Source organism: Accipiter gentilis, chromosome 25, assembly GCF_929443795.1.
Source record: "Accipiter gentilis chromosome 25, bAccGen1.1, whole genome shotgun sequence".
NCBI lineage: Eukaryota > Metazoa > Chordata > Aves > Accipitriformes > Accipitridae > Astur > Astur gentilis.
Window position 1 is genome coordinate 22,421,530 of NC_064904.1, and position 25,550 is coordinate 22,447,079.

The 25,550-nt window shown below is 39.8% G+C and overlaps 1 protein-coding gene across 3 annotated transcripts in view; it reads right to left on the reverse strand.

The window, feature by feature from the left end:
• The window catches only part of TOGARAM1 (TOG array regulator of axonemal microtubules 1), a 45,670-nt gene that overhangs the window by 14,574 nt on the left and 5,546 nt on the right, over positions 1–25,550 (reverse strand). For all 3 annotated transcript variants that reach the window (XM_049828356.1, XM_049828355.1, XM_049828357.1), the window contains exons 2-10: positions 18,667–18,823; positions 17,119–17,253; positions 14,742–15,038; positions 12,473–12,738; positions 10,293–10,525; positions 8,095–8,195; positions 3,337–3,495; positions 1,207–1,305; positions 597–766 (exon numbers count right to left, since the gene is read on the reverse strand). In XM_049828356.1, coding sequence (XP_049684313.1) covers positions 597–766; positions 1,207–1,305; positions 3,337–3,495; positions 8,095–8,195; positions 10,293–10,525; positions 12,473–12,738; positions 14,742–15,038; positions 17,119–17,253; positions 18,667–18,823 — 1,617 coding nt within the window. The remainder of the gene's footprint in view (positions 1–596; positions 767–1,206; positions 1,306–3,336; positions 3,496–8,094; positions 8,196–10,292; positions 10,526–12,472; positions 12,739–14,741; positions 15,039–17,118; positions 17,254–18,666; positions 18,824–25,550) is intronic.

The following is a 25,550-nucleotide window of genomic DNA, read 5'->3' on the forward strand; positions in this document are numbered from 1 at the left end:
GTTTATCATTAACTTAAAGTTTTAGTTATCTTAAAATGTTATTTTAAATGCTTTCAGAAAGACTTGTGATTTTCATTTATAATTTTTAAAACTTTGTATCACACTTCATTCAGATAAATCTTGTTCCAAGTTATAACAGATGTAAATACTATTTAAAAAAGCAGCACCACTCCTCACGAAACTGTATTATGGGACAGATAATCAGACTGTTTTTTAAAAAAACTTATGAAGGGAGCTAGATTAATACACCCATCAAAAAAAGCAAGATGTGATCAAACCCAGGCAATTCCTCCTTCCATATTCCTATGTGCTGTGGGAGCTGGAGAGGAGGAGGACATTTTCCAGCTTCACTCCCTCCTGCAGCCCTTCTCCCAGACTTCCAAGTTAGGTGGGAAGCTTCTGACACAGCAGTTTGCCATTATAAAATATCCACGTGGAACCAAAAAGAAAAAGCAGGGAGAAGCAGCTTGATGGCTATAGGCTATTTTAATCAAACTCTTGTTTCCCGTAAGATAGAGACTGCAAAATTGTCTCTAACTGTATTCATACATGCAAAACCAGGTAGCGCGACAGTAAAAAAGTTCTGAAATTCTTACCTCTTCTACATTTTCAACATGGAAATGAGAAGCCCTGTTCTGCTGGATGCTTCTCCCAGAGATCCCTGATGATGGCTCAGTCTCCTCTTTGACAGCTTGGTCATCTCCATTCGCTACACACGTTAGGGACTGGCTGTGTGTTCGTGCAGAAGGAGGACTTCCAAAAACACCTGAAAGGCATATCATATTGTGCCCTCACCAAAATAACCATTCTGTTCAGCAGAACTCAGTAAAAACTAAAGAAAACCAAAAGTAATTCAAGGAGATAAAAACATTGCTGTTACACTATCAGTGCCACTTTCCACCCAAAAGTACTCTTACTTTATTCTGCCGAGTAGGATGGATGCATGCACATGTGTGCACACTTGGCTAGAACCAAGACCTAACCTTCATAACTTGCTGTCATTCTTTGTTTCTGGAATGGAATAGCATATCCAGTAACTGCAAAACTTTCAAGCATAATTCTTTTTATTCCCACCTAAACTGGAGATTGTTCACAATCTAAAATGTTGTACAGAATCTATTTTTCTTTTCCCACTCTATGATGGTACGTATTCCCTCATTTTAATAACATGATGAGATATAGGAGATAATTTTGCTTTTGTAATACCTTTACCAACAATTACAACTGCATCTTCAGACAGGACACTTGGTGAAGTGAAATCTAGATTGTTCATCTGTGGAAAACTAGATGTTGACTCTGCAAGACCTTAAAAAAATAAAAAAAAAAATCACACAATGTAGATCATGTAGTTTACCCTCTGATACATGTTTTATTCTTCTAAAATGTCATCATACAGTGACATCTGAATATACTGCTTTTATGAATCAATATATTTTCAAGTTACTGACACTAACAGAATTTATTAAATATCGATATCCTCAAAATCACGGACAGCATAGAGCAAACAAAATTTCTGCAAAAAGATCATAAAGAAAACCAATGTTTGTAAGAGGATTTTTAAATCAACTGATCCCACTGAAAAAAACCAGAAGTTTCTAACTCACTTAGCAGAAGTATAGATCTGTTTCTTACATAATTCAGCATAATTGAATCAAAACATAATTTGCTAAAATACCCCAAGCAGCACTTAATGCTGTTTCCCATATAAATTAGCAGTCCCTCAAATTCTTCACCAAAGTGGATAACATATATTATATACTTCCATATTGCCTACACTAGTTGCAAATAAAAATGATAGTTTGTGACAAAAGAAGGGCAATATTTGCTTTTGCTATTTAACCTGAATAATCTGAAGTTTCTAAGCAGAAAAGATGATTTAGCAAAGCCTGATTACCTACTAGAAAGTGCACAAATCAAGCCAGGGGACTACTGAACCATCCCAGTTGAGAAAGACTCTGGTGAACTGACAGCCCTCTGTCTACATCTACAGCTGCTACAAAATGCCCTCTACCAAGCAAGCTGCAGCACCTCAACAGTTTGGGACTCTTGACAGCACTATTAACGTTTTCTGCCCTCATCTCAATCTTTAGTTTGCCAAAAATAATCACAGGTAAGAGTATGACAGATGCTGTTTTACTTTACTAATTACCTGATTACATACTTTAAATTTTGGAGCTCTCTTTTTTTATCCTTTATGAGAAGAAATATCAAGTGAAAAGGTTTCTCTTGAAAGTGTTATTTTGTCCTCCCACAATCATCGGCTTCTGAATGTTCCAAGTTTTAACATTCGAGAACTGTCAAAACTGGTCTTTTGGGATTTTCCTGCATATAAACTTGAGGCTTCATGAGCAATTCTCTCTTAGAACATAACTGAATGGGCATCAAATACTGGATCGTCTTTGGAACCCACCCCCAGATTAAGACCTTCTGTCCTAACCTCAGCTTCTAGCACAAAAAACTTACAAACTTCCATTTCACAGGTATCTCATGATAAGCAGGTGTTAACAACAACAAAAAAAACCCCAAAACCCAAGGATTTACAAATCTGCTTATAAACTTCCATTGCTCAGCTTTAAATGTTTCACACAAAATAGCACTCCACCAGTTCTAGAAAACCTTGAGAAATAGACCAAAAACTGTCCATGTTTAAGGTTGAAGCAAGAGATGAAGAAAACAAAGTCTCTTATTGGGACAAAGATCTTCTTCATTATTCAATGTCTATTTAATTTTCTATTTGTCACTAAAACATGATTACTTGATATCTATTTCAGCCACTCTGAGGGAGATCTGAACAAGAGAGAGTGAAATCATATGCTCCTTAAACTGACTTCCACATTTTACTTCTGATGTTCAGAAAAAAAAAAAGTTGCTGCTCTATTCTAACAAGCTTATAGTTGGAAAATACATCTGTACCGTACATACAAGTCTGATTTAGAGAACAGTAGCTCCTAGGATGCATTAATATGACACAGTTAAAACTGAAACGTGAAATATAATGGTTTAAGTTCCTTAATTTCACCAATGAACAACAGAATAATTTAAAACCAAACATTTAAAGCTGTTCATTTATTTGGACTGAGATATATAGCAATTTGGTCCTTTTTACATGCTATGTACTATCACTTGACTTTTAACTTTAATTTAATTGGCAGTCTAATTTTAGTCAATGTCAGAAAAAAACCAAACTTGTTAGCATAATATAAAGACTAGAAAAGAGGAACCCACACTAAACACCTTGAAACGTATTTTCTATAAAACCTGTTTTACAAAAGGCTATACACACAGCTTCAGTTTTTGCCACAAATGAGAGCTCAGATGAACAGCAGACTCACAAACCTTTTGAATGCTTAAAATTTCTTTGGTATTCCGTATTTTGACTTTGAAAAATAGTACGTGACACTTCTTGCTTCTTGTCCTCATAATCTCCACACCCATTGCCACAGTTCACACGTTGGCCAACTATGCTAACGTTAGAAGTCCCCTTATCATCAAATGCTGGCCATGCAAAAGGAAAAAAATCAAATATTAAAAATAAAATTAGAAATAGTTTTTCCTGTGTACTACAGGATTCTCAAATAGTTACATTTTCAGAGTCCCTCAGACTGGTTTTATGCATACAGTATGAGCATTTTTGCCTACAGAAATCTGAGCATTTCAACAAAGATGCTCAGGCTCTACTCATCTTTCACATGCAAAGGCTTTCATCTACAGATAAACCCAGGTTGATAAGCTCAGCTTGAAAAATTATTTTTTAGTTTAAAGTCTTTCAAATATGAACAACTGAATACTAAGTAATTCAACATTAAAAGCCAAATTAAGTCATAGGTCAACTAAGTGAAAATAGTAAAATACTAGTTAAACCACAAGAAATCTAGAAGTCATATAACACATTTTAATGTTACAATTGGAGACAATAGAAACAGAGCATTTTTATGCCTGCAAAACATTCTCAACACATTTTAGGTTTTGGTTAAAAAATAAACAAAAACAAAACCACCGCTAATTACTTCAGGAATCCTTTAAAGGATCATTTCTGCTTTTCCAAACACCCCTAAAATCAAAATACCTAAAAAGACAGAAGTCTTTTCATCTATGTGCTTTTACTACATATTCCACAAATTCCAGAGAACTAACCCTGCATTTAATTAAAGGGATCGATAGGCAGCACCAAGGTGACATAACTCTGGCAATGCCAGCAACTAGAGTGACCCAGGCATCTTCCTTGGCGTGCTACGAGGGGTACCAGCCTGCAGATCTGCTTCCCACTGCCGCAGGCGTGACGGTACTGATGCGTTTCCTACCACCCGCCGATGCCCATTTGTCTTCAAGTTCTGCACTGGTGGCCGTCGCTGTCAACCCAACCATGTCCACGTAGATCAAGAGCCATACTGAAATCCTTAAAAAGGTTTCTTGTGTTCTCTTCTTCAGCTGAGAACTTGGATCAGAGCAGGGTGTTTTGTTCTGCTAGGGGATGAAAACTGAAGGGAGGGTTTTGCTGAGGGATATACTTGAGATGGTGAGTCTCTCCCAGCAAGGAACACTACGGACAGTGCCCTGGTCCTGGCTGCTGTGAGATGCTCTGGAAAATTACTATAGGGCCAGATCCCCTGAAAGACCAAGAACTCCTCGACCATGAATTTCTGCACTGTCCCAGTGAAGCCTAGTAGTTATAGCGTTTCATATATCAACATTAAGACCTCACACATCACAACTGATCCATTAATTGCTGTATTTGGTACAACAGCACCCTCTAGCCTCGGAAACTGTCAGGACCCTGGCAAAAGATGAGCTACAGGCCTGACAGCAGGCAGACAGGTTTTCAACGTGTCAACTACTAAAAGCTGCACAAACTTACACGTTACAGAAAGAATTCGGGAACTAAGAAACATCTGAAAGTTGCCACTATTATAACAAAGCTAAAAGAAGCTGATAAAATTAATCTTAGAGAAACAGCTGAAGCAATCTGACCTCAATTAGCAAGTTAATGATAGGTAAGGGACAACTAATTTTCCAGAACAGAAAAGAGTAAAAGTCTTAAAACTCTTTAAAAAAAAAAAGAAAAAAGCTGAAGAAGGAGCCAGAGTATAACTGACCCATATGCTGGGCAATACAGTTCCCAGGACTGTACCAGGGAAACTAATGTATTTGGAAGCACCCACCAGAAAACAGTATGATCAGAGAAATCTGGTCTCCTTTTATAACACAGCAACAGTCCCTGTGGGCTGGAAAGAAGTGAGAGATGCCATATCGTCCCATACGTACACAGAGCAGTTACCAAAAGCTTCATTCTCCAAATGGAGGGATGTATCAAGCAGCGTTCTGCTGCAGTCTGTTCAGGATCCAGTACTATCCAATATTTTGCCCAAACAGCTGGATAATGAGGCAGCATGCTGCACTCAAATAAAGGTCAGCAAATGGGAAGCATATATGCATGCTTGAGGACAGGATCTGAATTCAAGGACCTCATGATAAATTACAAGAATGATCCAAGAAGAACAAGACTCAGGTAGGACAGGACTGATTTTGCATGTTTTACAACAATGCAACCATAACTATCCTTTCAACTCAAAGTGCACAAAGGGCATTGTATGGGTACTGCATGTAGATCTGTTGAAAACAGCCTAGATGACAGCAGTTAAAAAGTCCATAAAGTCTGACCTGTGAAGGAAAGCTAGAAAAAATAGGAGTTAGTCTAAAGGATAGAAAATGAAAGAGGGAAAGAAAAATACAAAAAAAAGGTAGCTGCTTGGAAGAAGAAAATCTTTCATCCTTCAAAATAAAATAAAAGTGTAATGAGGTAAGTTACAGCAAGGGGGATTTACGTTCAGTGTTTAAAAAAACCTTTCATCTGATGATACCAGTTAAATACCAAACTGATTTTTACAAGTTCTCCAAGTTCCAGTGTAAAAATTCAGAGCTTTTTGAGATTTGACTTGTGTGACAGGCCAAGCCCAGGCAGTAGTGGGAGTGATGGACTTGTCTTCACCAGTTAGCTGTACGTGTATTACAATGACCTTATCGGTAGTAGGCTGTCAGCTCTTTACAGGAGGTCCAGTGCTGTGCATCCTGGTTGATTAACTGGCTCAATAAGCAAAATAAATGTGCTGCTTATTATTTTACACTGAAGGTCAACTTCTTGCAGAAGGTCTTTTCATATAATGAATGCAAAATCATTAACCACAATATGTATTTCTATGTACGTGCAGTATTTGCTTTCTGACTTATGCTGTTACTTGAAAAACCTATTTGCTAATTTATTCTGAGAAAAGTGACCTCAGCTGAAATGAGGAGCAATAGCTTCAATTTGTGAAAAAAGATCATAAGTCTCAGTAGCAATTACCGGTTTTTCAATGTGATGGCTTTGCAAATTCAGGTCTGTAAGATGCCGTCCAATCTTAACTGAACTAAGTTTTGCAAACTTTTTAGAAAAAATATATATGTTGCTCCTTAGGCTGCAACAGGGTGCAACAGAGTAGTCTTTGGGAAGAGGTCAGAAAAGAACTTTGTGGGCACAGCTCCCTCAGTACCTTTCCACCATCCAGCTGAATTACAGAAATCTGCAGTTACCTGTACTTCACTGTAAGCGTAAAACAGAACAGCATCACTCAACTTCAATTTCCTACGAGGAAATTAACTTCTTGCAACATTTTGACCCTTCCTACTCTTATCCAGCTGGTGTCCAATGAATTTTCAAACAATACTGCAATGAATTTTGAAGTGCACATACTCACAGGTGGCATTTGCAGTAACACATTTTATCCTGACAGAGAAAGGCAGAAACCCTGGTTCACCTGCAGTACCGCAGTATAATCTCAATTTGACCAAACAGCGCCTAGCAATTACCTTTTTTTAAGTGCTGAATGGACTTGAACTCATTGAACAAGTAAGAAAGACATATCAAGTGACCATTCTGTTGCATCAATGAAGCAAGGTATATATTGAAGAGCACAGCTGTATTGGGCCTGCACAGCAAGGTTTTGGTAGCAGGGGGGGTTACAGGGTGATTTCTGTGAGAAGCTGCTGGAAGCTTCCCCCATGTCTGACAGAGCCAATGCTAGCCGGCTCCAAGACGGACCTGCCGCCAGCCAAGGCCAAGCCCATCAGCGACGGTGGTAGCGCCTCTAAGAGAACGTATTCAAGAAGGGGAAAAATACTGCCATGCAACAACAGCAGCAGAGAGCAGAGTGAGAACATGTAACAGAAACAGTCCTGCAAACCCCCAGGTCAGTGCAGAAGGAGATGAGGAGCTGCTCCAGGCACTGGAGCAGAGATTCCCCTGCAGCCCGTGAGGAAGACCATGGTGAGACAGGCTGTCCCCCTCCAGCCCGGGGATGTCCACAGTGGAGCAGATCTCCCCCTCCAGCCCAGGGATGTCCACAGTGGAGCAGATCTCCACCTGCAGCCCAGGGAGGACCCCACGCCGGAGCAGGGGGATGCCCAAAGGAGGCTGGGACCCTGGGGGAACCCCGCTCTGGAGCAGGCTCCTGGCAGGACCTGTGGCCCCGTGGAGAGAGGAGCCCACACTGGAGCAGGTTTTCTGGCAGGACTTGTGACCCCATGAGGGACCCGCGCTGGAGCAGTCTGTGCCTGAAGGACTGCAGCCCATGGGAAGGACCCACGTTGGAGGAGTTCATGGAGAACTGTCTCCCATGTGAGGGACCCCACACCGGAGCAGGGGAAGAGTGAGGAGTCCTCCCCCGAGGAGGAAGGAATGGCAGAGACAACGTGTGATGAACTGACTGCAACCCCCATTCCCTGTCCCCCTGTGCTGCTGAGGGGGGTAGGTAGAGAATCCGTGAGTGAAGCTGTGCTCAGGGAGAAGGGAGAGGTGAGGGGAAGGTGTTTTAAGATTTGGTTTTATTTCTCATTACCCTACTCTGGTTTGACTGGCAATAAATTAAGTTAATTTTCCCCAAGTCAAGTTTGTTTTGCCTGTGACGTTAATTGGTTGAGCGATCTCTCCCTGTCCTTATCTCAACCCACCAGCCTTTTGTTGTATTTTCTCTCCCCTGTCCAGTTGAGGAGGGGAGTGATAGAGCAGCTGCATGGTGCTTAGTTGCTGGCTGGGGTTAAACCATGTCAACAGCGAAATACCTGTGCTGGAATTGTGTTCTGCAACATGTGGGTCTCTGTTTCTTGCTGATGATATCCTTGCAGGCTGCAATTTGCTGCCAAGTAGTGGAAAGGTGTCTGACCTGTTAAAATATAAAACAAATTTTTATAAGTACAATTCTACACACTAGTCAGAGCCCAGCTAAATAACACTTTGCAGCAAAGACAACAACAGATTTCAGTTTCTCCTCCCCAACGTACTTAGTGGACAAATATTTCCAGTGTACTTCCACAAATGTTCACACTGAGTAGAAAAAGAAAATGAATTTAGTAGAAATTATTTGATGAGCAGGTCCATTATGAGGAACACCATAAAGATGACCCTTAAGAGTAAACTTTACACTAGGACTAAATTTAGCATACAGTCAAAAAGCTAAGGAATCATCTGGTCTAGGGACTGATGATGCTGGTTCCAATCTGGCAAAGAATGGCAAATGAGAGTGACCAAATCCACTAACCTGTCACTTCCAGAAATGAGCTGTTTTCAGTTCAGTGTCTAGCACACAGACATTCACCAGGAAAATGCTGTTATCTACAAGACAATCTTGATACTTCTTTTTTGAAATGATGATTTGAATATTAAAGATTGAACCCAGAGCCCTGTGCTGTTAAATACTGTGCCTAGGTACGTAATAGTTACAGGGAAACAGCAGCTGTTCCACTTTCTGCTAGGACTGAAATACACACAACTAGAAGACTTGCTTTTAAGATCCGGAAGAAAGCCCATGCTTCAGAAACTTCACTAATACCAGTATCAAGCTCCCATTTCTGTGGTGGTTTATCAGTAGAGAAACCGATTCTTCTAGAAGTAAATAAACAGAAAAAGCCTACATTCTTGTTGCCCAACTACATCGATTTTGTGAACCGACAATGCTGATTTCCAATGCTCGCAAACCAGCATCTGAACTAAACTCTCTGGTATTTTTATGAACATTCCAAGGCTTCCAGTGTCTTCTAGGATACATTTTGTCACCTCTACAAATTCAGTCTTACTGCCAGATGTCCCCTCTCTTGCTTGCTAGTTCAGAATTTCTGTATCTGTAAATTCTGTAAAACATTAAGCTTGTATGTCACTCAATAATGGAAATGGCATGTTGTATAGAACGTGTCCTTAGTAAAAAACTTGTCTGGAAAAACATTATACACAGAAGTTTATGGTCATGACTTTTTAGGTATTCTAGCATTTGAATGTGTTATTTTAAAGAATATTTTTAAAACCATGATTCAGCAGTAATGCATATGGGGAAGATAACCTACACATAAATTAGTTCTGAGACTGCACAACTGTGAAAACCCTCTGTTTCTGAATCATTCCAGCCTCCCTCTGTCTCAAAAACCTTTCTTTTGTATATTCCCTCTCTTCCTTCCTATTCTGTTTATATACTTGTATGCCAGTTACATAAAGATGCATTTAGTACATACAAAAATAAAAGATGTCTTTGGATCAGAGGTACAAGCAGCTTTATCATGGCCTCAGAGAGCAGAAAAGGAGATTCCATACTGCGAAATCTGCAAAATTCCTCAAAAACTTTTTTTTATTTCATTAAAAAATAAAATAGTTTATACTGCTCACAACCAACTGGCTCATTTCTCTTTACAGTCAGAATAGCATGTCATCACAGAATTTCTTTTTAGAAGAGCTCTGTGAAGGCATTTTAAATAACAATAGTCTGCCAGTAATAAAATGGAAACAGTTCATGATTTGCAGTAATAAGAAACATCTACGTTGTCCTCCACTTATCACAAAAAAACAAGCCATCCCTTCTTCAATTTCCAGGCTATAACAAGCAAACCTTATCCTTCCTCTTAACTCATTCTCCTTCTTACTCATTTGTTTAGGCTATGGTTCACATACCTTCTATGGCAGGCTACAGTCTTAATGAAATATTTACTACCACCCGCAGTACTTCACTGCACTGTGTTACTATGGCTGCACCAGGGAACTCTTTCAAATTAAAAGCCAGCACAAACTAGAAGAATATAATTAAGCAGCTATTGTATAGAGCAATGTATTTTTAGATAGGAAAATAATTCACACATAAAAAAACCCAAGCTATTAAGCAAAACAATCTTGTATAAAAAATATATTACAGATTTCATCCCCTTTAATATTAAACTACCAGCAGCAGAGACTGTGTGTGAGAATTTCAAAGCAGAGTTAATACACGAGTTCCACTCACGTTATTCTCCTTCTCTGGGGGACTGTGGACACAGGTGAAGTCAGAGACTCCTGGCTGTAAATGCCGCTTTCACTGTAGGAGCCTGCGCTCGGGGAGGAAGCGTGGGAGGGGGAGTCCACAGACAGATCAAGTTTAAGAGCAGAATCAGGACTTTCAAGATCTGAAATGTTGCTGCTTAGCTTTGCCCTTTTTTTAGCTGCACTGTTTCGTAGAGATCGAAGTGAATTCTGCATCTAAACAGGATTGAAAACAAAATCACAGGTTTTACTCACTGCGTAAGAAAAAAAGCTTTTTTAAGGAAAAGAAAGTATGTTTCTGAGTGTTCAGTTCAGTTCACAGGCGTTCAGTGCACGTGTCTCTTGGGCAATGTGACTGACCATTTACATAGGTTATGCAGTATCATAATGATCCCTTTCATTGTTTTACTTCACAAGAGTAATTATCCTGCAAGTAAATGCAAATTCACAGTAACTCCTAGCTTCATTTTGCAAAACACAAGAACAGATTCCTGCAAAAATACATCAGCTGCTCTTATCTTTTTTAATAGACTAAAGGAAGCATTTGCTGGGTGCTAGTACACACAATTGGGTCCTCAGGCTTTTCACAACAGAACTGCACAAAGCTGCAAAATATGCAGAAGTGAATCCTGAAAACTGCGCCTAGCAAGCAAAGCTCCTACTCAGCTAAGCAGGAAAATCTACAATGACTAGAGCTTCATGCTACTGCATATTCTCTCCTCTTTTTGCTGAATACATCTGACATAAAAAAAATTCTTCCTCTGTCTGTTTATCACCTCAAGTTACTTTCAGTAGTGACTAGAGCATGGAAAATAAAGGCAGTAAGGCAAAGCCATTAAGTCCTACTGCAGCTGCTCTCAGATCCACAGGGACTAAAGACAGGATTTGAGATTCAAACAATTTCTATAAACTGTGACAGAAATACAGACGTGTTGCATGGGATCATGCGGGGAAGATCATACAAAATCCAATCACGGTTGACACCTGTGGTTCTCATGTAATCAACGTTGCAATGGTTTAGATTTGTACTGACGAGGATACTGCGGATACAGTTCCACCTCTCCACGACCCCTGGAAATAATCCAGCATGCTTCTGCAGTATTTTTCTATATCCTAGACTGGTGCAGCTATTTGGTGTTTCTCAAACATCAGAGAGACTTGAGCAACAGACTGAGGGACAGGATCTTTCGGCGTGTACCGGGCACAGTGGCAGGGGACGGTGTACACACAGCCTCCCATACACAGTGGAATATCACTGGACAACCCATGCGATGGAGAAACAGCCATGCAGGATATACAGCTACACTGGCTGCGAAGTATTTCATGGACCAGTAAAGGGAAACACTAGAATAAGTCTGTTCGACAAGTCTCATGGGTCACAGAAGTTATATATTTTTAAAGGTTTTAAATATTTCAAATATTTTCTAAGTCACAGGTTGAGTGGCACACTCAAAACACTGGCCACCAAATACATATAATTAGCCCAAATTACTACTAGTGGATTTCCACATACAGGAGGGATGCTGACCTGCCGAGCCTAATGCCAAATGTGTCTGTGTCATATCAATCAGCTGCAGGTGACACCACATTCACCCAGCTTCACATCAGTTTTTCTCATTTTATTCCATGAAAAAATGACTGAATTCTGAGAGAGCTGGGACATGCCGTGAGGGTATCAGGGACAGCCCACTTCAGCAGCCCCAGGAAGCTGAGGAAACTCCCAGGCTGAGTCAAATGAACCTTCATCAAGGAAGTTATTTGTTATTTCGGGCACTTTGCTGTAACTAAAGAGAGGATTATTACTTAAATCTGGCATGAAATTTAAAATGAAGTCAAGATAATGAGAGCAGAAGCTGTATAAAGGCCCGCAGTTCTGCCTTGGTACTACAATAACTGAAAACATTAATTACAACTTGAGCTCTGAGAAAAACAAGGGAAATTAATATGTCTGGAACAAACACGGGAAGTGTGCTTCAACACTGGTATTTATTGCTTTACTTAGCTTCTATCAGACACCCAATGGTATCTCATTGAAAACCTGCTGTAGTGATGACTGCCACAAAATTTAAGTCAGAAACATTATTTTCTGGCTCTCGTTTAGGAAAAAGAAAAGCTTACAGTTTATCAACTGTTAAAAGTGCATTATGTCATACTTAAACCAACCTCTTCTTGATCCACTTCCTCATCATCAACATTTAGCTCTGAAAGATCAGCTGCAAGCTTCCTATCCACTTCATTCAGCCACATGTCCTCACACTCTTCGTTTCTCCACTTTGTCACACTTAATTCAATCTTATCGGGCAGTGGGCTAGCGAGACGGGGTATGGGGGGGACAGGTCTGGTCCCATTCAGGCCCCGGCGGGAGGCTGGGGGTCTCACCAGGGTGGGTTTCAGCTGCAGAGGAGAGTGTTTCTCCTGCAAATTCTCCCCTGAAGAAGACACAAGCAGATGTCAGTCCTTTGGAGGGGTGGCAGGAACACAGCACTCACCAGAATAAACTTCATGTCTCATTTCTATATCACACCAGAAAACTCCTGTTCACCTTGAGGTGAGTGTTAAAAAACACATTTATGCATGCAATTTTATTTACTATTATAAATACATTTCAAGGACATTTTGTTTGGCTCAGTATGAGCAAATTTGAATAAAACCAGTAAGAACATAACAGCTGTAGTGAGTCAGACGAAAGGCCTGTTCCCTAACAAGGTAAGAAACTGACACTAAAGAGTATTCAGACAGGATTTAGGAGCTTCCTTGGTCAGGTTTGACCCAAGGTGACCCACCGTCCTGGTATACAAGTTCACCTCCTTTGCCAATAAATCCTTGCTTTTGGCGCCTTCAGCAGTCGGCTCCACAATGAGCATTAAAAACGCTCCCCTTTATTTAAAACCTGATGTCACCAAACCCCTTCCTTAGCTCCTTCAGGTATGCATGTATACATGTATTCCTGTGTATGAATATACACACACATACACACACACAGATGAAAGTAAGTCTCTCACACGAACAACAGTAGACAGTGATTCTCTATCTAACTTTATTTTTAAACCATTCATACTTTGAAAATCTTTCAATATTCCTTCTCCAACATCAGTTTCCCAAATGCACCAAAGACCTGTTCCTGAATACACACTTACGCACATTTTTCAATATTCAATTTTACAAAATCATTAGGATCATTACGAGATTTGCCTCTTTCCATGCTATTTTCTATTACCTCCTGACTCTACCTTTTCCATCTCCCTGCATTTCAAGCTCGGTTACCAATCTCTTCTACTTTTAGTGTCTCCTTTTAAAAAAATAGTTTCATGCATGTGCATACCAACATACACTTAGTACCTTTAAAAAGTAATTAACTTTCTTAATTATGAAAAAAAAAGACTAGTGCCCTAACAAACTCTCCTGTAAGCTGCTGTAACAACAATAAAGTTACTCCAAAGAAACAGAAAAAAATTTAAATGCATATGGACAACATACAGAAAATCAGCAAGTGATGAACACACATCTACAGGATACTGTTACATGCATTCCAAGCACAGGTGACTTCCAAAGCATTAAATTAGAAACTTTCTACATATGCACAAAAATATGGGTCTCAACGAAGATGAAATTTAAAACAGATTTCTTTAAATCAGTGCAAAATTTTATGTGGAAACTGTTGTATTGCTCACAGAAGGTATGCCTCATGAGTCATTAGGAATTAATTTAAGCTAAACAGAGAGTAAAGCTATTTTTAACCTAAAATAAGACAGCCCTTAGTAAGTATTTGAAAGAAATCAGCTAAATCACTTAAGCAATTGTAATTAAATAAACTTAAAACTATTTCAGGTTAACCAATGTGTACATGAGGTCTTCAAAGTCAGGAAATCAGACCATAAACAACAGTCTCTGCCATTAGCTGTCAGTGCAAACTGGGATGAAATCAGCACAGATTCTACTCAGTAGAGATGTAGCTGTTTGTACCCAGGTTTTAAAGAGCTATTCTGAGTGTGGAGAATTCAATACGTACATTTCCAAATAAAAGAGGCCAAAAGGGAAAATGCAATGAGTAATATTGTTCTTGCACAGGTACTAATTAGAGTATTAAAAGTAACGGGTATTTCTCTATTGCCTTTCTCTGAAAGTGCTAGATTTGGTTTTTTTTTTTTATTTTAGTTTGAAGAAAAACTTTTCCTTGATACATTACTGATAACAAAAGCAAAGCTGTAGCATATTATGCTTTATGACAGAACACAAAGACTTCACTTTTTAAAAGAAGCCTCCAGTGATGTGACTAGACTAGCGCAGGTAGAAAACCCTCATGTTTCTAATTGCAATTGGAGCATTGCATAATTCCCCATTTATCCGCCACTGTAGGTTTTCTGACTACTGCTTAAAGTCACTCAAAATGCAAACCTGAAATCTGTTTTCATTATATTGACGACATTCCTACCTGTATTATCTCCTGATTTGTGACTGAGAAGCTGCTTCTGTGAATGAGGCTTAGGCAGTCCTTCAAAGCTTTTAAGAGGCCAGGAGTTTGAGAAGTTCATGGTATTATCTTGTGACTTCTTTGAAGAATCAGCTGCAGAGGAGACGTGCTTTGGGCTGTTCCTTGGCGATGACAGAGGGTAAGATGGCAGAAGGAAGGTGCCCTGGCTTGCATTAGGACCTTGGAAGGACATCATATGTTCTGCTTGATTGCAAAAACTTCTCTGGGTCTTGCTGGAAAAATTTAGGCTGGCACAAACTGAACAAAGAAAAAGAGAATAGTATTTGTGGTAATTAGCCCCTCTGACAGCTCTTATAATAATAATTTACAATGAAATAATACACCATCTAGACAGTCAAAAACTGAAGGTCAGCATTTTACTCAAGCAGACACAGACAAATCAGCTAACTTCATTTTGCAAATTGCATTGTCCCTCAAAATATCCATTTCCTTTTTTCTGCATTTGATCAAATGAGTTTAAGCCTAAGCTATTTCAGTCATGTTTTGAAGAACTATATTTAAAAAAACAAACGATGCAAGTAGATTGAACATGGTTCTGTTGCTTGCTGCTATGTATTCCAAGCCTGCATAGCATGAAATTTGCAAACACCACTCTCAAAACTCAGTGATACAAGAGCACAAATAAAGCACAAATATTTAAAATTCTACACCCTTAAAAAAAAAAAATCCAAAAATTATTTTTTCCAAGAAACCAGTAGGTCAAAAATGGAAAGATAAGTGATGACTTGGAACTACACTATTTTAATTGTTTCCCATGAAAAGCAGACACATGTTCCCTTCATGCACTCAAGCTTTTAGCCATGGAAGTGAAAAAGTGGACAAAGAAAAACTTAAAGTTCCTGACAGCCTCTGGAAGGATCACTGTACGCTGGGCCACTTCAGCAATCTTGTTGAGAGAACAGCCCCACAACCAGTTCCACCAGCACAACTGGGAGAATGGGAAAGCACAGGCAAGGAGCAAGAAAAAGTGACAGTCTGAGTCAGGCTAGGAGAAGCTATTAATGGTCTGTGTCACTCCGAAGAAAACCATTCAATTGTGCCTTTAGTTATAGCATAAAAAATCCCTTTAGAAATCAGATCGCTCCAAGGTCTTCTGTCTTCTGCTCCTGCTGCTTTCCAAGGCTGCAGCACCCCGGTGCTCTCCAGGTATCCCAGGGCAGAAAAACTGAGACAACCACATCAGGTGTGGGTTGTGCTACCAGAGAAAGGCTCAAGTAACAATATCTGGCACAAAAACTATTTGCAGAGAAATAAATCAGCAAGTGTGGGCAACGTACCTGGACAGCCTTCTGAAGACTGAGGCTAAGAGAAGAGAATATTGACTTTGTCATTAGAAGGGCAAAAAACAAAGAGGAAATTTCTCCTTTCTTCCCATAGGCATGAGAAAAACACAGTATCTAGAGCCTGTAAGTGACTAGAGGTAAACCAAGTAAATAAAGTTCCTACATATCTTCCGAGAAGGCCGTCAGCAATATCCCTTGTCCAACACAGCTGGATGACTCAAAGCAGCCCTGTCCACAGATTTGGTATCATTACCATCTATTCCTCAGGACAGTGAGTTTATTCCTCCACTAAGTGTACATCTGGCATTTTTATTATTGTTGCTACTGATGAACAGCCAAGTTTATACGTGTTACAGGTCCTGATTTATCTCAGCCTCCAGCTCTAGGGTTAAGGTGCACTCAATCAAATCCCTAGCCTCACTTTTTAAGCTAGCAGCAAAAGCCACCTGACACGGCAGCGCCCTGGCCATCTGTCTAGTAAAAGCTGTACTGTAAAGCAACACTATGAGAATTAAGAGCTTTACAGGTGCCAACACAGCATCTCTGCAGCACACCGAGGTCAATTCCACCCGGCTGTTTTGTCCAGCAGAACGGAGCAGCCTGTGCCTCCTCCTGCACATGTACCTGCTCAGACACCTCGGCTGCCCTCCACACCTCGGAGGGGACCAAAAGAGGTACGTGAACCGGTCTCAGAGGAGCAAGGCTCAAACCTGGCCCTTGCTGTTAAGCAGGCTGGACTGATCTGACCTATATCATTAACAGAACTCTAAAAATCAGTTTTTCAAAAAAAGTTCAGATTCTGTTACAGTACCACTTTTTATACAGCATGCTGGTACAGTCAGATACCAAAGGTGTGGGTTGCAGATTAAAAACCACAAGTGAAAAGCACTACACAGGAGGGAGGCACAAATACATCTGAATAGGGACTGAACAACATTTTAGTAATTGTTTTTATTTCTTAAGGCAGCATAGAAATAAAGTGACATTTCCAAAGTAACATGCACTGACTTACAATACAGTTAGAATCCATATACCTTTGTCTTGCTGACAGTTATTTAATCCTAAGAATTGTAAATCAGAGTCCACGCTACCACTCTTCCCACGTGTCTGTGTGTATCCAAGTGTTCCACATTTCCCTGAAACTTGCGACTGATGAGAGCCCATAGCACCTTTCAAAAGAAAAACACAAATAACTAGATAAATACTTAACGTATGTTATTCAACAAAAACTACACAATAATATTTAATAGTGAATTAAGACTCTCTGTCTAACTTTCAGTGTAAAATATAACTACTTTCAAAGCATTTAATTCAAGAGTTTCTAAGGAACCTCATAATAATACCGTTCACAGGCACGAACTGGAAAAATGTTCTTCCAGGGCACTTTTCCACCTGAGAATTGTAGGGGGTCAAAAGAAAAACCCAGAACAATCCCCTCTCTGAATACATGACAATAAAGGGAAGACAACACCTTAAAACCCCCAAATGCAGTGAGTTCCTTTAGAGTGATGTCATGCCTAGCATAGCTAGGAGTAAACTTTGCATGCCGCACATGTCAGCACTCCTCAGACAAAGCCAAGAATATAACCTACTGCCAAGCAAAGAGAATAAATCAGGTCTGGTCTTGCCCAGTCTTTTTACATGCCTTTTGGCTATTAGAATACAAATCACTGAGTCTACATTGCTAGTGTAAATTAAGTGTAGCACTATACCTGCAATCTTCTACAGACTTGGTTTTCAAAAACAAGACATTTTCCATTTTTTAAAACAATCTTTAGAGCTCACTCTTCAGACAGCTTTCTACCCTAGCTGCTTATACAAAGCAAAAAGAGAAAATATGCAAATCTAGAATAGATATGCACGGATCTGCTCTCCTGAACAGCCTACCATACATAAATACAACCTTCCCAACATGTTGTCCAGTTTATGGTATTTCATACCCGGCCACCACTATCGGCTAACTCTTGACAGCATACCTTTTATGATAACAACTGCTATTCTAGCCAACAACGTATTCCTGCTCAAAAGTCTGTAAAATTCTGTGTCTCCTTTTAATTTACTGCTTTATCTGCAATTCATATTGTATTTTAAAGTGTGAAGGAATGTTGGCTGAATTACTCCATTGCTGATCTACATGGTACTTCTTTTTCCTAACTCTGCAAAAGCACCAGAAAGCTCTATATTTCAGGGATACCCTGAGTCCTTTTGTTCAATACATCTGTTCACGTAACCACACTACTTCTTTTTGGTCTTGCTGTCTGAAAAAAACCCTGATCTATAATCCCTATTGGATCTACCTAGTGAAAATCTGTGTGTGTACTGCAGGACTGGAAAACAGTGGTCTAGGTTCTGAGATGGAGTACGCTTCTCCAGGAGCAGGAATGGGACTGCTGCCACTTGCTTCAGCTGGAGGCGTAGCCCTGTGCCCAGTACTCAATTCTTCGTAGTAAATTAAAATAAATAACAAAACAAATAATCAACAAATGATAAATCACGCTCATAAAGCTACAAATTTATGCTCAGGTTCTTCTAAATCTGTTTTGTAAACAGCAGATCAAACACTCTTCTGTGTTAATACTTACCAGCACAAACAGAAGAATGCTCAGAGTTAAAATCTATACTATTCTGAAATAAATTCCTTGAAGCTCTTTTTCTACTAAAAAATAACTCATCACTGACTGGTACTCCTTGAGAGGGCCTTAACTTTGGAGAATGAAGAAAATCATTGGATGTAGAGAACTGTAGGAAAAAGGAAAATAAAGAAACATTCATGTGTGTGAAAGGAATGCACAACCCTTTTCTGTACAAACAGCAGAATTACCTGCGTATCTTTGTCATCTAGACCCCACCACAGCCCAAACCTGTCTCTTTACAATGAAGCTACACAAACTACCATCAATATGTTTAAGAAGACAGAACTGACGACAAATAAAGGTTTCTCCTCCCTATCACTTAGACAATGAAAAGCAAGAGAGTGCGTACATGCGCTGTATCTTTCACTCACAGAAGCAAAAGGGATTCATCATGCATATATCCACAGGCAAAGCTTACTGAATGAAGAGAGCAAAAAGCAGAAAAGGTTTCTACAAAAAAAAAAAAAAAAAAGACCCCAAAAATAGCTGCCTTATTCTGCCTCGCTGTTCCTGGGGCTCATGCTATTCCTGGGGTGCTGCCATTCCTGGGGTGCTGCCATTCCTGGGGTGACACGAGAGTGCCAAGGAGGGGAGAGCTGTCCCCCAGGCCCTGGGCACCGACACGGGGCTGGGGCATGGCTCAGTCTGCCTTCAACCTCGTCCTCCTGCAGCCTAAACCCAAAGCACTACCTGACTTTAAAAACAAAATAATAATTCTGTCTTCCAACATTAAACAATCTCACCCAACCCTTTATTAAAAGATTGGTAACATAAGATATGAAGCCTTTCACTGTCGTGAAACGAAGCGTTAAGTTTCTTGCAGCACGGCCAGGTCAGCAGTTCAAAAATTCAGATCCTTCACACAAAAAAAACTGTGACAATTTTTTAAAACCTTAAAATTTAGCACTGAGCGCCACAGCTCATCGACACGAACTGCCAAGACTTCCTGTGTTTAAAAAAGGCAGTTGATTTTTAAATGCAAAACATTTTGATGAAAGTTTTCTTTTCCCAACTACCTAATACTCTTAAGTATTTTAAGCATTAGAAAGCATTTTAGTTGGTTTCCAGATCTTATTGTAATATAGGTTGACACTATTCACATTGAAGGGAAAAAAAAAAAAACAACAAAACAAACTGGTAGAGAATTGCACTAGTCATCAATTTTTAAAATTAAACATTAACATTTTGAATTATGTACATTAGCTATGTAAGTGTTTAAACAGACAGCAGCTACTTGAGGTGTGACAAAAGCATGCTTCAGATTTAGTCTAAAAGCTGTATCTGGTAATATCAGCACCTTGTAATGAGAAATGGTTATATCTAAAGGAAAAATCTGAGCAATATAAATATTTAGCAAAGAAAAGATCATGCTTTAAATAAGGGTTTCTTGCTTTCTGATTTAATTAGTAAATTCAGGAATTTAATCATTTCCAGGCTACATTAACTCTGCTCTCCCCTTTCATAGACAAGGCTCCACAGAGAGGTCAGAAGAGAAGTCTGAACAGAAATGGAAATATTTACTCAGTATTGGAAAGAACAGAATCACATTATGCCTAAAAACCTTCTTTACTCAATATACTGGTTGTGTGAATAGAGAATTTGTAGTCTAAATGTACACAGTACATTAACTTATAAAAATATGTACTTTTTAATGTCACTGAAGATCTCAGTTCACCAAAAAGATGGATTCTCAAACTGGGAACTTCACAAAAACTCTTGCAACATGAAATTGCAGTTCTCCATTAGTCCATAATTCAATTACCTCCTCAATTCACAGCCTGGCCCACACAATGCAAGTTGCGTTCAACAGGGAGAAACCGGTCAGCGGCAAACTCCGCACATACACGGTACAGCCGTGCTGCGCCTGGGCAACAGCAGACCCTGCAACACAGCCGGCTCTGAGGTCTGCTACACCTTCCACGCACCGGGATAAATCTCATGGACTCCTCTTGAAAAAATAAACCTCACAATTCAAACTTTTAAGTTACGTATTTCTAATTCTCCTCCAAGACTCTCCCCCCTTAAAAATGGAAAAAAGTAACTCACACATGGTACCTGTTAGCAGTAAACAAGTAAGTGCAACAGCAGTTTGCCTGTATTTCCATTTAATGCTTTAAAAACCCAACCGGTTCCCAAAGGGACAGCAGTTCATCCCTGCACTGAGCGCCAAGGTACGCAGCTACGTGGACACAGCCTCTTGAATGAAAAAGCTTCCCTGTTCCTGGGAGGGGTTTTGCGGTTAACAAAAATGGCAAAAATTTTGACTTTACTTACAAAAATGCATGTTCCAATTTACTGTCATGCACTGCATTTCACAGGCTCCAACTTCAGCAGATATAATTAAATCATCCGCCTAACAAGTCAAAGTCTCGAGTCTGAAGCATTTTAAGCAAACCCACCAAAATGCTCAAAAGCTTAAAACTTTACATAAAATCTTCCTCCCCGAAAGCCAGTGCTAATGCAGGGCCAGACTTTTTAATCGGCCTTCAGGGATTAGCCTCTCACTTAAAATATTTGTGGACAACTGCTTAAAGCATACGACAGCGAAGGAAAAGTTAAGGAGCCTCGATACAAAATGGATCTGTCTGAATCCCATTTTTAATGGAAGACAGCAGAAGGAATCCAGCAGGTATGAAATGATTTAGTAGGACCAGAGCAGAAAATATGAAGCTTTGCAAAGAATAAGAAACAAGTTCTGATTGCAGAATATACAGTAAGAACAATGACTTAAATCACACCAGTGACACCAATAACACTCAGCGCTATGTTGGCTTTTTACCGCCCGGGTACCCTGAGGGACACCAGTTTTACATTACAGGTGAGAAAAAAGAACAGCAGACAAGTGGGTGAAGTGGTTTGTTCCACGTTATTACAAGTCGGGAGAAAAGAGGAGATGAGAACTCGGCATTCCTGCTTCTGCAATCAGTCGGCTAGAAAACATCCTTTTCAATCTATGCATCTTTCAGTCCATAAATAAATGTTACTTGTACAAATTACTTACACTACATTTTTCCATAGACAAAACAATATATGCAGAAGGAGCAAATTACACAATGCTGACATGATTGTACAACTTCGCTCAGTTGTTCCCATCCCAGCTACAGGAATAAAAACTGTCTGCTTTCTTGTATGCAAATTATAATTACAACGATTATAAATTTCATAAACATAGGCACGCAGGGTGGTGGCAAATAAACACAAACCTAATGCTGCCAGATTTTTTCACTGAAGTAGATTACAGATCCCGGCAAAGGGATTTCTCAAAAGGTTTCAGGTTCATTTAAATACCACTAGTACCACCGATGGCGGAAAATATTTGAATCCATCCACCCAAAGGAATATTAACTTGGTTACCAAAGCACAGCCTTTGTGAGTGACCCACCAGTGACAACAGCTGTGTTCCTACATTCCCTTCCCAGCTGAGCAGCAGCACTGGATGAGACAGAAGTCCTCCTAATCAAATACACAGCAGCCATCAACAACATGCTCCCAGGGAAGAGACAACAATAGCACAAATATGTAATGATATCTCCCCAAAATACTCTCCCAACCTCCAGAAAAACCACAGCTCACATCCCAGAGACTGACATCTCAATTCACAATGAAAGGATAGCTTTATCACACAGACAGGTCAACCTCTGTGTCCCTTTAATCCTCATTATTGCTGCAGAAAACAAAAGAGTATTTTTTTCATAAAACTAATTTCACAGATCATTTGAACACTCGCTAAGGTCTTCACAAAGCCCAGCTATTAAGTTCTCTGGTTATCAGATCAGTATGTAAACAGAGAAGAATTCCACATGTATTGCCAAACAGTGCAGTTACGTGAAATTGCACGTAGTTCACGTATACTTTTTAACATGGCTCAAAATTTCAGTAAAATGTTCAAATGCTCTTGCTTCCCACCCAAAGGGCAGTGCTTTCAGCAGCAGGTACAGGCACTCACAATGCATATGTTTCACAGGGGAAAAACAGTAAGGTAACTCTCTAACTGCAATAATTACTAGGCATGTTATATTTTATATACAGCACGCTAAATTTTCAAGGTAGACACAGGAAGGCTTAGCTACAAAAGATCAGTGAGGAACTCCCAGCACACTGTTAGCTGGTTTTGCAGCAACCAGTTTGTTCTTCATGTTTCAGCAGGGCAGTGGAGCTAATAAGGTCTACAGAAGAAGTAGCATTCATTTTTTTAAAAAGTGCTTTTGTACCTCAAACTGCAGAGTGTTTTTGTTCTGATAGCTTGCTTAAATTGGAATTATAGAAGATGAAAATTAAAAAGGGAATGGGGGATTGCTACTGCAGTGTTCTCAAACTCATTTCTGTGACCTCTCATGAATGGCATAGCTGGGAAACCATTAGAGAACACAACATGTTTGGTCACAGCAGGCTAATTTCAATTACTCAACATCAGCACCCAAAAGATCAGTAGATCACATCAAGTTCTAAAAAAACAACATAAACATTTATTTCAGAATAGGATCTGGTCTGGTTCAGATTGGAATTGTTTACACTTTCCAAGGCTAAACCCAAGGAACAGGAGCAGACATAGTACATCAGCATCTCTAGAAAGAGAATACACACTTCAGTGACTTCAGACAACTTTATCCGTTGGATTTACAGATAAAAAAAATTGAACACCACAAGCCTGGCTCTGCCAGCTCAGGATTAGAAATGAATGGGACCTTACTGAAGTACAAAGGAAAATATTCATGGGGTCATATGCTTTATTACCATTCTGCATTGCCAAGTATTTCCTATCTCTAGCAAACAAAACATTCCTCTGATGCTGTTAAAAGGTTCCTGTAAGTATGTGCTTCAGAACATAAAACTACAGGTACTTGGGGGGGAAAAAAACCCAACCAAAAAAACCCCAACACAACCACAAAACAGTTACCATTTTACTAATTTAGCTAAAAAACAGAGAAGCTTCAGCCTACCACTCAGCTGAGTGGTGATAGCAACTACCCCTGTCCCATGTAAGGAGGAGGAGGTCAGGCTACTCAAATTTGGCTTTAGAAGAAGGTAGAGTCAAAAGCAGAGTCTGTCCTGTAGCTTTGACAGATGTGTGCAGCTGCCAAGAACGAGAAGCGTAGAAGTACAGATAATTATCCTTTATTCAATAAACTCAGGTTTGGCTTTCAGAAAGAAAGAAAAATGGAAAGCTGAGGTGCTATGAACAGCTATTAAGCCATAAGACTTCAATTTCAGCATATAAAGCACTGAAGCGTGAAATCATGCACTTTAACCAAAGCATACTAGTTGTCAGAAATAAGACCCACAGATTAAATAAAGACTGGTATAAATGTCTTATTTAATGACCTTTGTAAGGGGTGTGTGCTATATACCCCACGAGTGCCACATTTTGTAAGCACACCTCAAGGCAGAACACTGCTGAGCTACGTCACTGGAGATGACTCTCTTTCCAGCAAAACTCCATGCCTGCATGACTTATTCCGAGTCAGCCGCAGCATCGGGGCAAGGCGGCTCCTCGGGTGACCAAACAGTCCTGCTGCACTCACCGCTTCTCTCTGGGCTTTTGATGGCACCCTCTGGCTCCGAAAGAGACAGCAGGAGGCACCCATTTCCCGAGAAAGGCCCTGCAGTGTTTACCTATCCGTCATGTTTTCTTCTGCCATTATGAGTAGGAAGAAGACTCCTTTCTGAGTGCAGAAGGGCATCCCCTGGAAGTTGAGGTGGTGGCAGTTCAAGCACCTCTGACTAGAGCATCTCACTAAGGTGTTTATAAGGTTGAATGTAACTACAGTCTCATGCAAATCTAACAAATTAAGAGAAACTCTGAGCTCGCATCTCCAGTGTCAAGCTAACCACGATTAGGTGGTGGTATCTCCACTGCTCGAGGTGGCAGCCACGGGTGTTAGCACAGTCACTCCTGGACTCTGCACTGTACAGAAACACGAAACACACTGCACGGGATGGACGCTCTTGGTTATGTTTGTCAGTGCAGTCAGATTGCTGTTCCCAATCCTGCGGCGTAGCTGGCAACCATAAGTTTCCAGATGGGTCAGAAACAAAACCAGTCTCAAAGGACGTCAGAGGTTACAGAGAAACGTTTCATCAATAACCCAATTTAACATCACTGACAGAAGCTGTGTTTAAAGACAAACCCTTGAAGGCAATGTGCTTTGTCTACATTACATTTTTAGTACACATTAACTTACACACGTTTTACTTCACATCTTATCTGATCAGGGAAGTCTAGACATGGCCTTGGACAATCACTGTGTAACATGACCCTAAAAATACTAGTAGAAAAACAACTTTAAACATTAAGCTAATTTCATGCATCCTTTCAGCCACAGAATGACTCCAAAAGTTAATTTTTAAGCAAATTAATTTCAAAGGAATGTCTGAATTAATTATTAATTTTTCACATTTTCATGAACAAGTCAACTACCCGAATTTTATGCGTGATATACCTTACTGAAAATAGTTAAGAAGAGATACAGGGTGAACTTTCTTTCTCCCCCCCCGCCTTTGATTGCTAAATGCCCTGAGGAAAAGCGCTTTATTTATACAGCTTATGGCAATCTCCTTCAGTTAAGAAGGAATGTCTTCAAGTACAGGAAACACTGTCCAAGTTTACTCGTCCCAGCGTGAAAACAGAGTTCACCTACTGGCATCGAAGATACATACACTCCACAGGATAAAAGCAGCTTTGTGGAATGGATATAAGAAAACAAACACCATCAAGAAGCCAGCAAGTACTGTATTAAAAAAAAAATAAAAAAAAAATCACAAAGCCAGATAAAAAGATGTCCCCTGCCCTGGAGAGCTTTACAATCTATTCAGACAGATTTAACAGTAAGATA